Source organism: Macrobrachium rosenbergii, chromosome 23 (assembly GCF_040412425.1).
Source record: "Macrobrachium rosenbergii isolate ZJJX-2024 chromosome 23, ASM4041242v1, whole genome shotgun sequence".
Lineage (NCBI taxonomy): Eukaryota > Metazoa > Arthropoda > Malacostraca > Decapoda > Palaemonidae > Macrobrachium > Macrobrachium rosenbergii.
In genome coordinates this window covers 53,247,153-53,264,057 of record NC_089763.1, presented here as the reverse complement: position 1 = coordinate 53,264,057, position 16,905 = coordinate 53,247,153, and the positions used below count along the sequence as shown (strand labels likewise).

Below are 16,905 nucleotides of genomic sequence, written 5' to 3'. Positions count from 1 at the left end.
CCTCGCTCCACGACTCAACGCCCCTGCCTATCCCACAACATTCTCCTCAATCGTTCTCTTACACGTTATCACTTACATTTTCATCTACCTTTACTCTTCCTTTCAACTCCTCATACGTCCAATCATTAACTCCTTTCAAATCACCTGTCATCACCTGCCGTACCTTCACGTACCTCTCATCATCCACATTCACCAATGTACGTAATATTCCCACGCAATCTCCCTCACATATTCCTCGGACCCGCTTCTTCCTGACACTCGGCAATGACGTTATATATACCCTCGGATCTCCCATGTTCAAAACCCCATCATATACACACACATTTGCCCTGACTAATTTATTTACGTCTATACCCTCAACTACATACTCACAATTATCATTGTTGGCTATTCCGAGGCTATCCGGCCATGCCACTTTCACACTCACAACTTCTCTAATCTCATGTGGCACTTTTACCCTCTCTGTCGCAATTACAGGCACTCTCTTCCACAATTTTTGCTCAACCCTACCATCCCTCCCCAAATACAAATCCCCAAGCACATCCCCTTTCATATGTAATTCAATTACATTCATACTAGGACGGACCACCATCCCGCAATTTTCCAAAAACTTACATCCCAACAAAATATCATATTTATCATTCGTACTCTCAATCACACAAAAATCACTTTCATCCATCATTACACCCCCAATTTCTAACCGTTCACACACTCTTCCAATCACTGCTACCCCTAAATTTCCAATCCCTCTTACTTCCCCCTGACAATTCCTAATTTCACACGTATTCCTCAATTTCTCACATCCATTCTTAAATATGACATTCATACTACACCCGGTATCTATTAACGCAATCAATCTTACTCCCTTACAACACACTTGCACACTCATGCACTCGTCAGTCTTTCCAGCAAAGCCTCCCTCATGCAACAACCCCTCACGTACATGCATCACACGCACCGCTTGCATCCTGGAGGATCCACCCATTTGAACCCCCTTCACACTCAGTTTCCCGAATTCACTGTCACAGTCACCCTCTTTCGTCTACATACACTTGATACATGCCCTTCCATTCCACATTCGACACACTTTTGCTCTCGGTTCTGAACACATTCTCGCATAATGCCCATTCTTACCACAGTTGCCACATATTACATTCACTCGGGTACCCCTACAACCATTAGCAATATGACCCACCTGTCCGCACCTGTAGCATTTAACCCCCCTATCTTTCGTACACTCTCTTACCAAATGTCCCGACTGCCCACACCCGAAACACGCTCCTAAAGCCCACCTACACTCATTCTTTGTATGTCCTTCCTTTCCACATCTAAAACACTTCGCTCGACTTCCACTCACCGACCTTCCCCATTGTACACTACTATCCCTAACCCGTCCAACCCGTTGTTCCCTTACAAACCCACCATTCATCCTCACTGGCACCTCCACATTACTTGCTATTACACTCCTATCTATTACACTATCGGCCATTCTCATTGGGCCCCTCAACACTACATCCCTAAAGCTTCCAAACTCTGGCACTCTCTCATCTACCCCAGCCCTTACACACACTCACACTTCTGCTCTCTTTTATAACCCTGTCAAGCTCATAATCTTCTACAATTTCCAAAATTTCTCCCCAAGTCAACCTTTCATTCGTCCATCTTTTCTTCTCCTTCTGCTTCAAGTTCACAAATTCTCTAACTCCATCTGGCACTGTCCCTAACAACTTCCGTACTAACTCCTTACATTCATCTATCCCATCATCCCCAAACTTCTTCCTTGCCAACGTCTCCAGCCTACAAGCATACAGTGACAGGGTTTCCCCAGCTTTCATTCTTGCCTCATCAAATTCATTCTTCCTCTTATACTTAACACTCGCTTTCAGACGCCTCACTTGCTCAACTAGTCTAGCTTTCACCTTGTCATACTCAACATCTCCCACACTCATAATAACCCTATACATATCAAGCAAAAACCCAGTCAAATATTCTCCTAATTCTCGTCCCCACACTCTCTTACTCTCCCCATACTTATCCTGACAAATCCTTTCATACTCCCTAAAGAAATCATGCACATCCCTACTTCCATACTCATTATACCTTTCACACCGGGGTACCTCCCTCACATACATAGCTTTTCTCACTTCTTTCTCACTTTCACTCTCACTTTCGCTACTTCCACTCTGTCCTTTCATACCCTCTTCCGAATACAAAGAGTCCACTTCTGCACTTACATTCATCTTACTCATGACACTCTTCTTCCCCTTCTTTTTATCGACTTTTATCCATTCACCTCCATCCGCCTCACTATCAGTACTATTTTTACCCTCTCCCTTCTTTCCTGCCTTTCCCACTTCCTTACCCTTCTTACCAGTTTCCTTTCCTTTTCCCTTCTTCCTTTTTCTTCCCTGACTTATCCTTACTTTCCCTCTGTTCCTTCCCTTGCTTTTCATTCCCTTTTCCTTACCCTGCCTCTCATTCTCTCGTTTCTTACTTCCTATTTCCACATCACTTTCATCACTCACGCTTCCATTCACTTTTTCCTCCTGTTCTTTCTCTCTTGCCCCTTCACATGTTCCAGAGAACCTGCCTCCAACAGCCCCTTCTCCAAAAACACCCTTGAACATACCTTTCACCATATCTTCCACACCTTTCATCATTCCCTCCAACTTTTTATCCATCCTCTCTTCTGACTCTTGCATCTCCCCTTTCATTTCTTCTTTTGCACTCCTTAGCATTACCCCCATCTCCTCCAACTGACTCCTCAATCTCTCATTCTCACCCCTCAACCACGTATTCTCCTCTCTCAACCTCACCAGTTCTTCTTCCATCCTTTTCTCCAGTCACACTACCAGCCACCAATCTCAATTGCAGCTGCAACACCAGCTGCCCCACGTTGGGCGCCAAATATAATGTGGCGGAATTTCAACCCACAAACAAACCAACACACAACACTCACCCTGATCCTCGGTTGCTGGAGACAGACCAAAGGTCCACGGTCGCCAATCACAGCACAATCACAAAACAAAAACTTAAACCGACCCTCCACCAACAACGAACAAACAAAAAAAAGAAGAGACACATGAACCATTAGTGTTGGTACCAAAAAAACAGACGAACTCCCCGTTCACTTTCAAGGTTGGACCTCAACTGCCCAAGACTTCCCCAAAACCGAAAAACTCCTGACAGACAGACAGACAGCGCCGTAAATGAACTCCAACAACCGAACCACTCACAACGACAATTACACTCGCTCTCTCTCTCTCTCTCTCTCTCTCTCTCTCTCTCTCTCTCTCTCTCTCTCTCTCTCTCTCTCTCTCTCTCTCTCACACACACAAAACGTTGGGAAATGCTAAATACAAACAAATTTACTCATCCCTCTATATTGTTAATTATAGGTTTTGAAATACTATTTTGTTACTTAAAAAATTTTTTTTAGCTATTTAGGCCAGAGACATGAAATTCATAATAGGGAATTGTTGTTTGGTTAAACTTGTATTTAAACGAACATACTTTTATTTAAATGAACATATTTTCTCTCTTTTACAAATACTTATGCATATGTAAATGGTTTAAGAAATGAAACTATTTTGTCAAGATTTACAAAAATACTGTAATAAAAAATACCATTAAGTTGTTGTGTGTATGTGGATCTAGGTTTCAGTCTTATTGTTATATGTAAAGTTGTCATTGATAACTGCCAATATTTTACTGATTACAGATTATATCAAAAACAGCCGATGACGTTTTCAGTTCTTCATATCTAGGACAGATAAACAGAATGTCACTGGAACATTTATTACAACATCACTTTGCTGTGAGGACAGAAGTTACCGTATTTAAAGGCCTTGTTTACTGGTAAGAAAGATGCTAAATGTAATTTTTTTGATATAATACAATTTGGTATGTGTACTGCCAGCAAGAAAGATGCTAGATGTAATTTTTTTGATATAATACAATTTGGTATGTGTACTGGCAGCCCTCAGCTTGGACATGACAAACTAACACGTGCCTGAAAAATAATAATAAAAAAATCTTGTGAAGCTCAAGAAATAAAATTTAACATAACCATGCTCACCAAGCACAGCAAAAAAGGGATTTTGACAAAGGAAAAATCTATTTCTGGGCTCGACCTGTGTCACCCAGTGAAATGGTTCCAATAGCACTGATTTCTAGGTATAACTATTGCTAAATATACTAGAGAAAAAAGCTATCCATAATGCCGGGGTTACTACCCCCGGATCGATCACCATAACGGTGTCGGTATGCACTAGGGGTGAGTGGACTCCACTATCACAGGTCTTCGTCCAATAGATCTCTCTATTCTCAAAGTCCGAAATTTGGGTGTGCCGTACTAAGGGTTGCTTCCCCGCTCACCCACCAGGCGTCATCACGCGACCGCCACGTCATTCCAATTTTAGCACAACCTCGAGAATACGTGAAATTTTGTTTTTGTGATTGTGTTCCGTGTTTTGGCAGCTCATCATGTCTTCCACCTTGAGTTTCTCACCATCTAAGTTGAGTACTAATCCTTGTTGGTTTGTTTAACGCAAGAGGCATCGTATTTTTGAATTGTCCGTAAATATTATTTACCAGTGTAAACAATTCTGCGTCACAGCCGAGTGTGAGCTGTATGTTTGCCTCTTTCCCGTTTTCGACCTTCAATCTCAACTTTTCTAATAAATGAACAAATTCTCCTAGTTTTTATCTATACTCCATTTAGTTTGGAGCTTAATTGGAGAATTTACCAGGTCGCTGGTTGGAGATGAGGAATCAGGTATCACGAGAGCATTAGGCTCCCCATTTTCTGACAATAGAATTTGAGTCTTTTTATCGGTCTCCTTCCTCCACCAGCGAACTGGTTCCTTCTCGATGGTGTAAATTATTTAATCATGATGATAGCTGTTATGTACAAGGAAGGGTGACATATCTATTCCTGGATTAATTTATGCATGCGATTCGGTGTCAGGGAGGCCATTTTGGGTACCTTACGTTACCAAAATAACCCATATTTCCTGGCCTTCCCTGCCGTCGAGTCAACTATGTATTTATATATGTATTTATATATGTTTAATCCTAGACCCCCACTTCACGAGTGGTTATCTCTTATATTTTGGTTGTTCTTATGCTAGGTAGTTTTATTTCTAATATAAGGTAGTTAACTAGCCTAACCTACCAAGGCTAGGCATGACAGTGCTCTTACACGATGTTCAGGCTACCTAGCTCTCCCGACCGGCCATTAGGTTTTTGGAAGGTGAGGTTAGGCTAGTAAGCGAGTTCCTTTAGCGAGGGGGATCCTCACTTCTTATTTTGCCACCTGACCAAGCTGTCTCAGTTTTGGGGAGTGTGGCTGAGCTAGGACGTAGGTCCTTCTCTCCCCACACTAGTGGCATTAATCCTGGCCTTCTTGACCAGACCAAGAAGCTTGGTTTTTGGAGAGTAGGCTACGATCAATTAACTCCATATTCTCGTGTATGTAGCCTAGTCCCCGTCTTTTTACCTCAATGATTAGAATTTAGTGACGTTGCCTGAGCGTTGTCCTCGTAAGAGGAAAGCCGTTCGCTTGCGTTCGGCACTCCCGTAAGGTGGTTATAGTCGGCGTCCGGAGGGTGCTACCCACCTGACCGGTCGCTATTCGCCGGGTTTCCGCCACTCACTACCTTTCCCATACGGGCGGTGTTTCGTTAGCTCGCTTCTAATTGCTTTAGTAGTTAGTAGCTGGAGCGTCAAACATTGTCCCGTGGATGCATAATAACAGTTAGGGTATGTTAGAATCCACTTCTCATCCGGACTAGTCTGATTTTTTGTTGTTTTTGTCCATTTAACCACTCCGGTGGATATGAGTCACGGTTGTTGGCGGTTTCCATTATTTGGTTTCCGCCCTGGGCGTTTGAGAAGGGGCTATATGCGACCCCCCTACTCCGCCACTGTTACGCCGTCCCCATATTATGAGACACAATGAGATTTCAGTGACTATTCACGGCGGAGTGTCATAGAGTACCTGCTTATAACATTTATATAATAAGTTAACCATTCGGTAGTTTAAGCGATGTTTTAGAATTTGCTGCCGGAATCAGTTCCGGCGGGGTTTTGCCTTGTTGATTCACATGTATCATCACCCATAAGCTAAGTTAAGGTAATCTCTGGTCGCTGGACCTAGTCCGGCGAGTCTTGCCTTAATGATACTCATGTACCATCATTTCACTTACAGATGGTACGTTGTCAGGAGCCAGGGTGCTCGGCCGTTCTCCAGCAATCGTGCGGACACGAGGTGTGCCGCTTGCACTCCGGCTGTGCAGTGCATGTTGGGGACCTGACCGTTTGGCACCGGACGGCTGTGAAATTTGTTACGCTCTCACTTAACTGGCGTCCGATGAGTCGGTAAGTGATGAGAGTCTGCTAACCTTTAGTCCCTTTGATATTGATGCCTCATATGGAAACATACGAAAATTTGGGGGAATATTTTCAGTAAGTCCTACCTTCTCTTCCAGTCTAACCCAGCAATCTGTGCCTCTTCGCTGTCGACCCTGAAGACCTGGGTTGGCGGATTTGGGAGGAACGTTGCGTCCGGCAACCCCTACGTCCTCTCGGAGGAGATCTGTAATCTCCTCTACCCTGGTGCCCGGATCTCCGCCGCATTACCGAGGGAGTTGGCCGCCCCACTCATTGAGAAGATCAGGCAAGAGACGCAACCCTTCCAAGACGACAACCTGTGGGGAGAGGTGGCGGAAGAGGTGGCGGCTATTAACATCCACCTGGAGCCCATGAGCGTGGATGACCAACAGGTAGAAGGTTGGGTGGTAAGTGAGGCAGGCGAGGTTAGTTTAGATAGAACCTTATTTAATTCACCTTCTTCTTCTTCCTCTTCTTCCTCTTCCTTCCAGGGATTTCCGAAACCAGCTAACCTTGGGGACAGATCTCGGTCTGTTATGCCCAAGGTGAAATCCCTAAAAAAGAAGGACTTACCAAAGTCCTCTAGACCTCAAGGGTCTAATCCGCCAGCTCCCTCTAGGTCGTCACTGGCTCCCAAACCGGTGGCGTCCTCAAGTAAGGCTACTCCCTCTTCTAAGGGGTCGAGGTCCAGAGATTCAAAGGCTAAGTCAAAATGTGAAAGTCCTGTCAGCTAATACATAAAAACAGAATTGAGTGCACAAGACTCTTTAATGTATGTAAGGTATGTCATTGGTGTATCTATTGGCAACAGCTGTGAACCACAAGCTACCAGTTTATAGTTCTGCCCAGGTGGATCTAGTACCTTAGAGGGTGCAGTGCTTCACCCTTGAGGCAACCTACTCCTAGTTCCATCTCATCAGACTGGTACTAGAAAAGCTCAAGGTTTCCAAAATTAGAAAAATTGATACTCATTGTACCATTGTGGTGAATGCAGGATTGATTTAAGAATAAATAACCCTTGGAGTCTCCCATTCTGGGAAAGGAATCTCAAGCAGTTACATTTCAACAGGTTTCTTTCTAATTTGGAGAAGTTACAGGTTGCAGATTTTCTGTTGTTTGTATGCTGGCATACTTTCTGTCTGTAACTTGAAATTGTTTTCAATCTCTCATGCAGGTACCAGGTAGTGCCTGTCTACTTTTGTTATTATCTAACTGAGGAATGTTACACATAATGGGACTTGTGTATATATGGGGTGCAGTAGTTGCTCTGGGCCATATTTTGATGTTGGTATCCATCATCATCATCATCATCATCATCTTGTTAATTTGTCCTCATCTCATTAACCCTTAAACGCCTACTGGACGTATCATACGTCAACTAAAATTGTCTGTTGGGTGCCAAGTGGACGTACCGTACGTCGACTACAAAAAATTTCAACCTTTGGTCAACTTTGACTCGACCGAAATGGTCGAAAAACGCAATTGTAAGCTAAAACTCTTACATTCTAGTAATATTCAATCGTGTACCTTCATTTTGCAACAAATTGGAAGTCTCTAGCACAATATTTCGATTTATGGTGAATTTAAAAAAACTTTTTTTTCTTATTATATTTTGGAGTAACTCGGCCGAAAATTTCAGAAATTCTTTCGTCATTTTGTCGTAATTTTTGCACTGTTCTATATTAGCCGTTACATAAAGTTTTATATATGAAAATGTGCGCAATTTCATGTACAATACAACAGAAAATAACTCATGGTTGTAGCTTTTATCAGTGGTAACATGGTGGTGACACTGTGGTGACACTGTGGTAACATGGTGATGACATTGTGGTTATAGAGAGGATAATGCAAAACCTTTGCAATGTCGTTATTTCTCATGTGGTTGACTTGAGACCAGACTTATAATGTCTAAGATGGAGTATGTGAGAGTTTTGAATTTAAAGGCTTTTAGTTATCTTAAGACTTTTAGTCAGAGTTAGATTATTTTGACTTGATAATTCATTTATGGTGCATTTTAATCTTTTCTTTGTTCATTCATTACTTGTTGGGTTAGTTTGAATAATAAATCTATTTTTGTAGGAAAAATTGCGTTTCCTTAAATGATCCATTCCTTTGGATGATGATATTAGAGAGAGAGAGGGAGAATGCGCGAGACGAATGCTAATGCGAGAGAGAGAGAGAGAGAGAGAGAGGGGAGAGGGGGATCAGTGTGAGTGAGTGTCAGGGGGAGGTCTGCGTGGATGAATGTTAGGAGGGGGTTAAGGGTCGAAATACCATGCTGTTCCTGAAGATAGATCGCAAAAGGACACGTTACGTAACACTTCAACGAAGTGTTTAATCTGTAGGGTATAACATATATATATTTATATATATATTATATATATATATATATATATATATATATATATATATATATATATATATATATATATATATATATATATATATATATATTTTATATTTCTTTATTTCTGACTCACATCGGGATCGAACCCCTGTCTCACAGATGAAAGCCCAGGGCACTACCAATTGACCTTGGCCTTTCATTATAGAAGACTGGGGTTCGATTCAGATGTGAGTCAGAAATTTATTTGTGTGAAACAAGTGGTCATGTGTTCGTTTTTTAATTTATTTATGTATAATTAAATGAATAAAAACTGGATACTTGACAACGAGGACTGTTAATCCTAGAAAGCTTGTAACTTTTCCTGAATAAATATCTCTGCTAGATACCATCAAGTTTTAACATTCATTCTTGTTGTGGCCTTTGTGTCTTCCCCAAGGTCAGCGTAGCCTTGTAGCTCCTCCCAAGGCCACGCTGTAGGCATCTTCTGGGCGTGTTGCGTCCCCTGAAAAGACATAGCAGCAACTTGCCATCTCCTATTCCATCAAAACGGACAAGAGATCCTTCTCTCAGTCCGCAACCAGGGTGCAGTGCCTGGTGCAGCTTGGATTACCTTTGACCAGAGCGCCAGTGTTTGGCGCCCAGGCTCCCATCAAACAAGAAACGCTCCTCATCGTTGTTTGAGCGTCCAGTGTATTTGCCCGAGCAACATACGTCAGTCACAGTCTCCGAGCGCCCAGCGCCGACTCCTGAGCGCCCGCGGACTGGCTATGCACGCTTGGCGCCAGCTGCCAAGCGCCTAGCCATCTCTAGTTCACCTGCGCCTGCAGTGGAAGACCCATCTTTCGCTCATATTAAACAACAGTTGGCAGACATATTAGGATTACTTAAGGCTCCTACTGAGATTAAGCCTTCCAGTGTCTTATCCATGTCGCCGATCTCTTCGGTTGAGGAGGAAGAGGTATTTCAAGGATCAGCTCCTTCGGCGTACGCCTCTCTTTTAAGATATTTTTTATCAACTTTTCTGTCACATTTTCAGCCAGCCGCTCCAGTTTTGCCAGCCTCTACTTTCCTAATGAGGAATCAAGTGGACTCTAGCTCTCGGCTTCCCAGGATTGTTCTTTCTTCCTCTTTCAAGAAAGCTCTTAAGGAGGTCAAAGATTGGCTTTCATGCCCAGTAGTTTTGATTAAAATATTTTCTCTCCAATTTTAATTACGATCAAGGTTCATTCAAGTTGCCGATGGACGATAATTTACAGTCATTAGCAGCTGGAGCATTGTTTTCTCAGCTTCAGCTACAACTTGCAGCATAAATTTAACAGTATATTTTCTTTCTGATCTTTTATCCATGCTGAATAAGCGTATAATGTAAAAATACATGTAAAAATAAGGGTATAAAATAAAAATATGGTAATTGTGTATTACCGTACGATGGTTGAAATACAAGCAAAAGGGCTGTTGTTGTCCGATTCGGTGATAAACATATCAACAGTTTCTTGGTCGGTTGTTTATGGCTGTGCACATTTACGCAAGAGTATAATGTTACTAACAATACTTTTATCATTCTCTATTACTTTTTTTACTAGAAGATGGGATAAAGAGTTGGAGGAAAAGAAGTTGATCTTGTAATTTAGTCCCTCTTGCTGCAGGATTGTACACTGCTGCTTGCGCCCGCATGAAGTTTAAAAATATTTTATAAATATTGTTGTATCAGTATTAATTGCTTACCCCATTGCCAAATTGAATTATCATAAGGTGAACTATCGTAATTCGAGCACTACCTGAGTATTTTAATAGTTTTATCGTAAAAAGTGCATTTAGTCATGAAATTGAGATGAAAATACAGTAATTAGTGAATACAGTATTTCTCAGTGAAAAATACTGTGAATGGGCGGATTTTTAGTGAATAATGCCTATACTGTATATGTTCCATAGAGAAATCCGCGAATAGGCGAGTCTGCAAATCGTGAGACCACGAATACGGGAGGTTTACTGAAGTTTTTCCTCCCCACTATCAAAGAACCTTAACCTAATTGAATTTTGCTGTCAATAAATATTAATACTATAATATAATGTGCCCCCAACTATTGTCTCTGAGACTTCTTCAAATTGGGAGTTAGCTTGCTCAACATCAGCCAGATTAGGATTTTGTCGCTATCTTTCTTCCTACTGGAGAGGTCAACACCTAGTTTTGTTCCTTTCCAACTCCTGTGGAACTTTATTTGCTGCAGGTGTGTATGGAGGAACGGGAGAAGGGCAGCCTGACCGAGTGTTTTTGTTTCTGCCATCTGGCAGCTCTGCATTTTCTCCCTATGTTCCTTATCACTTCTCTGCTTTATCCCTTCCTCCATTTTCAACTCATGTAAAGTGAAGGGTTGCTCCTCACTCAGTGCTAACCTACTTAAGCAAACTGCAAGTAAAAATATAGAGAAATAAAAGATTAATTAACCATGCTCTAACAACCACATAAAAAATTGATATAACAAAAAAGAAAAATCAAATATTAATTCATACAAACCAACTTTTTCATATTACCACACTCCCCCTTACCAAAACATTTCCTTTTTTTCAAAATCCCTTTCTCACTACCCATTCATTCTCCGGAACAGGAGCTTGAATTCTGGTCCATGGCCTTTCATTCACCACCTCTTCTTCACTCACTTCTACTCCAACTGCAATAGACTCACCCAGCCTTGGTTCTGAACTACTTATGCCAACTTCATTCAAACTCCAGAGACTTACGTCTGCTTCAGCCTCACTCACACCTGACATGGCTTTTATCATCTCTTCTATACTTTCACTTAATTCTGTTAGGCTCTGACTCAAGTTATCCAAAACTCTCCCCCCCCCACTCCCTAGTGGTACTAACTCTTTCTCACTCACACTCGCTCCCACACTTACTCTTTCAACACTTTCACTCAAAGGAAACCCGCACACACTGTACGTACCGTCTTGTTCATGGTTCGGCATTGTTTTCAGTTGACTCATATCCTGTATATCCTCGTCCACATTCCTTGTTCTCTCCAAGTTCACTCCTTCCACATTCCGCTTAAATCCCTCAAAATCAATTACACCCTCATTCGCATTACCGCCAAACAACACCACAAGGGTATTTTCACTCCTCACGCTTGCTGACTTCTCAAACCCCTCAAAATCAAGCAACCCATCACGTGTACTGTCTCCAAAACAACCTAGTTAACGTACCCTTACTCTTTGTACCCCTCCTTTTAGACCTTCTCTTACATTCCACCAACACTAGCTGTTTATTTCCCAATTTATATCTTCTATGTCGTCACTCTCCTTTTCCTTCTCCCTTAACAACTTCACATCTACCCCTTCCACACCAGAGAGCTCACCATGGTAAATCCCCTTCACACTTAGTTTCCCTAGGTTTGGGGTTTGGTACGACAGACTTCCTTCAGGTGACCCTCCATTCCACATCCTTCACACTTATTCAGAGGGTTCTTACATGTCCTGGCAAAATGCCCACTCATTCCACAGTTTCCACAACAACTTCCACTTACTCTTACACTCTTTCCACTCTGGTAATCTTTCACTTGATGCCCCACCTTTCTGCAACCGAAACACTTCATCTCTTTCACTTGTGGACATTCCACCAACATATGCCCTCTCTTTCCACAGCTGAAACACTCACCATTGGCCAATCTACAGTCCGCTTTCACATGCTCAGTCCTTCTACATCTGTAACACTCCTTTTCACTACTACTCATTCCCATCTGACTTCCCCTCATATTCCCATTCGCTCTACAGTACTTACAATTCCACTCCCAAAACTCTCTTGGCTTCTGCTCCAGTTCCTTTTCCCATTATTCCCCATATTCACTTGTATATTCTTTCTTCCTCTCTCCATCCAGTCTCTCCTACACTCCTCCAACAAAGCTCGCATCACTCCTGTCTCCTCACTCACCAAAGCGTCCTTATATGTCCTTCCATTTACCACCTCAGACCCAGCGTACATTTCCTGTGGTTCATCATCCACTACTCCTAGGTCTTCCAGGATTTCTAAAACGTCCTCCCAATTTAAACTCTTCCCCAACCACCACTTTCGATCTTTTCTCTTCTCATTCACAGTTACCCTAATCTTCTCTGGAATGGTGGCCAAGAACTTCCACATGAGGGGTTTGTTTTTCTCAATTCCTTCCTCTCCATAGTTCCTTCTGGCTAAGGCTTCTAACCTATAGGCATACAAATCCACTTCCTCTCCGGCTTTCATCCTCTGCTCCTCGAACCTATCATCCTTCTTGTATACAAGACTTACCTTCATTCTCTTCACCTGCTTAATTACTCTAGCCTTCACAGACTCATACCCTGGCTCACCCTCACAAATACTTCTACAGCACATCCTCAGCCATCCCTCCAAGAACTCTCCCAGCCACTTCATCCACACACTTTCATTCTTCCCATACTTCTGCCTACAATATTTCTCATACTCGTCAAAAACTCATGTATGTCTCTTCCCTTCCCTTCCCAAAGCAAAACTTCTCAATCAGGGGAACCTCCCTCAGGAATATGTTTTGGCCTCTTTCTCCTTCCTGCCTCTCTCAAACCTTCACCACCACTACTACTACTTTTGCTACCACTCCCACTCTTCCAATTATTCTCAACTTCCGATTCCGAGCTACCCCTCCAAATCCGGGAACTCAACTCCTCTTTCCTCACACCTCTCCCCTTTCGTGTTCTCTTCTTTCCCTTTCTTTTCTTACTTTTCTCTTCTTCAGCGCTTTCACTCACCTCACTCATACAGACCTCATCCATGGCAGGTACTTCCCTTCCTTTCTTGGGGGTTTTCTCCTTTGCACCTTTTACCTCATTGTTCTCACTTTCCTTCCCAATGTCAGGCCCACTCTTAGCCATTTCAACTATCTTCTCCATTGCCTCCATTCTTGCAACCAATTTACTTTCCCTTACCTGGGCTTCCCCTAACTTGTCCTGTAGGCTGATTATCATGCATGTCAGCCTATCCCACCTCTCATTCCAACCTTGCTCCCCTTCACCTGACCCAACACCTTCCAAACCTGCTCCCTCCGCCAACTCCAATTATGCACCCCACTCTTACTTTACTATCAAAGGCCCCATGTTGGGCACCAAAGTACTGTATCATGTAGGGACTTTTTCTTTTAGTGCACAGTTGGTGCAGTATGATGAAAACAGATTTGGAGGGTATTAAATAAAACTCTGACTGTCCTTAATCTATTTATCACCTTAACCTACAGAACAGAAATTTAACCTTACCCAAACGCTATAATTCATCAAAACTTATTCTACTCATTCTTAATCCTGTACAATCATACCTCGAACTTTCTCGTAAGTTTGGCATGGTCTCTAAAAATGCTAATAAATGCTTATTTCTAGAGTTTAAACACTAAATATGACCCTAATCATGCTCCCAAAGTATTAAGATAACTTTTAAATGGAATTAATGTTTCTGTAATTTTATTTAAAAATTACCTTAATACATTACCTTTAAAAAAAGAAGTAAATGGTTGACATAAAAATATAGGAGTGAAGATTACTATACTATTTCTCTTACTCCCCATTCCAACCAATCTGTTTTTAGAAGTCTTCTCAGCCTCGTTTTTAAGAACTGCTTTATTCTGTTATGCCTCTTATCTCTTTGTTCTGAAATGATTTTTCTTGAACAAACAGTGTTTTTTATTTGGACTAATACAGTTCTTAGTTGTCTCTATGTTTTAGAACATAATAATTGCCACACTAGTGCATTTACAGTTTGTAGTTGGTACAGGTAAAATTAGATCAATTTAAGATTTTCTATTGTACAGGTAAAGATGTACAGAGAAATAGTAATAAGATGTAAAATATGTGTGAGCGCTAACTACGAATGGAGAGAGAGAGAGAGAGAGAGAGAGATAATTGTTGTCCTTTCATTAAGAGAGTGAAATTGTATATGAATTATTACGGATAGAGAGAGAGAGAGAGAGAGAGAGACAATTGTTGTCCTTACGTTAAGAGAGTGAAATTATTTATGAATTATTGCAGAGACAGAGATCTTACAGACCTTACATTTCGTTTGGGTTGCCCCAGGTCCCTCAGTGTGAGGCACCTCTGATGTCTACCAGAGAATTGCTAATGCATCTTCCGGTATATTTTGCATCTTCCAATCTTGGATGGTCTGGGATGCAGCTTAGATATTTGTCGAGCTTATTCTTAAACACATCTACGCTCACTCCTGATATGTTCCTCAGATGAGCTGGTAACGCATTGAATAGACGCTGCATTATCGATGCTGGTGCATAGTGGATTAATGTCCTGTGTGCTTTCCTTAGTTTTCTTGGTATAGTTTTGGGCACTATTAATCTACCTCTGCTTGCTCTTTCTGATATTTTTAGCTCCATGGTGTTTTTGGTAATTCCTTCTATCTGTTTCCATGTCTGTATTATCATGTAGCGTTCTCTTCTCCTTTTGAGACTATATAATTTTAAGAATTGTAGTCTTTCCCAGTAGTCAAGGTCCTTAACTTCTTCTCTTCTATCTGTAAAGGACCTTTGTACACTCTATTTGTGCAATATCCTTTTGGTAGTATGAGTACCATATCATATTGCAATATTCAAGTGGACTACGTACATACGATTTATAAAGCATAATCACATGTTCGGCTTTTCTTGTTTTCAAGTGCCGGAATAACATTCCCATCTTTGCTTTGCATTTTGCCAACAGTATTGCTATTTGATCATTGCATAGCATATTCCTATTCAGCATCACACCAAGGTCTTTAACTGCTTCCTTATTTGTGATTGTCTCGTTATTAGGTCCCCTATATGCATATAGCATTCCTTGTTTATCACCATAATTTATTGATTCAAATTTATCAGAGTTAAATACCATCCTATTTACCTCTGCCCATTCATATATTTTGCTTAGGTCTCTTTGTAGCGAGTTCCCATCTTCATCACAAGTAATTTCTCTACTTATTCTTGTGCCATTGGCGAAACTTCTCACTACCGAGTCCTTAACATTACTGTCTATGTCTGCAATCATAACAACAAACAGCAGTGCAGCTAACGCTGTACCTTGTGGCACACACACTGGATATTACCTTAGCTTCATTCGATTTCTCATCGTTTGCAATCACTATCTGTTTTCTGTTTTGCAAAAATTCTTTTATCCATCTTCCGACTTTGTCCACAATATTATGTTTTCTAATTTTTTTTGCTATTATGGTCTACCTTGTCAAAAGCTTTTGCAAAGTCTAGACAAACCACATCTGTATCTTTTTCATTTATCATATTTTTATATATGTTTTCATGGTGGACTAACAGTTGGGTTTGTGTACTTTTTCTGGGTACAAAACCATGTTGTCCTATATTAAAAAAACTATTTTTCATTAAATGTTTCTTTATATTTTTCTTCATTACCCTTTCATACACTTTCATAATATGTGATGTTAGACTCACAGGCCTATAGTTACTTGCCTCTAGTCTTGATCCACTTTTGAAAATAGGGGTAATATATGCTAATTTATGTTCATCATAAATCTTGCCTGTATCAGGAGGGTGGAGACCTGTCCTGGACGTTAGTACTCTGAATGTCTTCGTTCTGAAGACAAAATTCAAAGTAGAGACGAATCACTCTATTCTATCATTCATTCACCAAGGAGACTGGATGGTCTCAATAGACATGCAGGATGCGTACTTCCACGTCCCTATATGCCCTGACTCAAGGAAGTACCTGAGATTCATTTTCCAGCACTGGGTCTTCCAGTTTCGAGCCCTGTGTTTCGGACTATCAGCAGCCCCTCAAGTATTCACTTGCGTTCTTGCCCCCCATTGCAGGGTGGCTCCATCTCATGGGCATCAACATCTCACTCTACTTGGATGATTGGCTCCTTTGCTCCTCGACAAAGGAACAATGCATAGAGGATCTTTGGAAGACCCTTCTTCTAGCCCAGGTCTCGTAATTAATCTTCAAAAGTCCAAGCTGGTTCCATCTCAGGAGATAGTATATTTGGGGATGAAATCTCAGATTTTTCGGGCTTTTCCATCCCCCAAGAGGGTGGAATCCTGTCTAAGAACAGTAGACGAGTTCTTCTCCCTTCAGACCTGCTTAGTGAACAGATGGATGAGTCTCCTCGGAACTCTGGCCTCCACAGAGCAGTTCATTTCCCTGGGGAGGCTTCATATGAGAATCCT

The 16,905-nt window shown here is 41.6% G+C and overlaps 1 protein-coding gene across 2 annotated transcripts in view; it reads left to right on the top strand.

The window, feature by feature from the left end:
* LOC136851636 (BTB/POZ domain-containing protein 6-like) overlaps positions 1-16,905 on the top strand; it is a 173,808-nt gene that overhangs the window by 127,307 nt on the left and 29,596 nt on the right. For both annotated transcript variants that reach the window (XM_067126032.1, XM_067126033.1), the window contains one exon: positions 3,722-3,858. In XM_067126032.1, the coding sequence (XP_066982133.1) occupies positions 3,722-3,858 (137 nt within the window). The remainder of the gene's footprint in view (positions 1-3,721; positions 3,859-16,905) is intronic.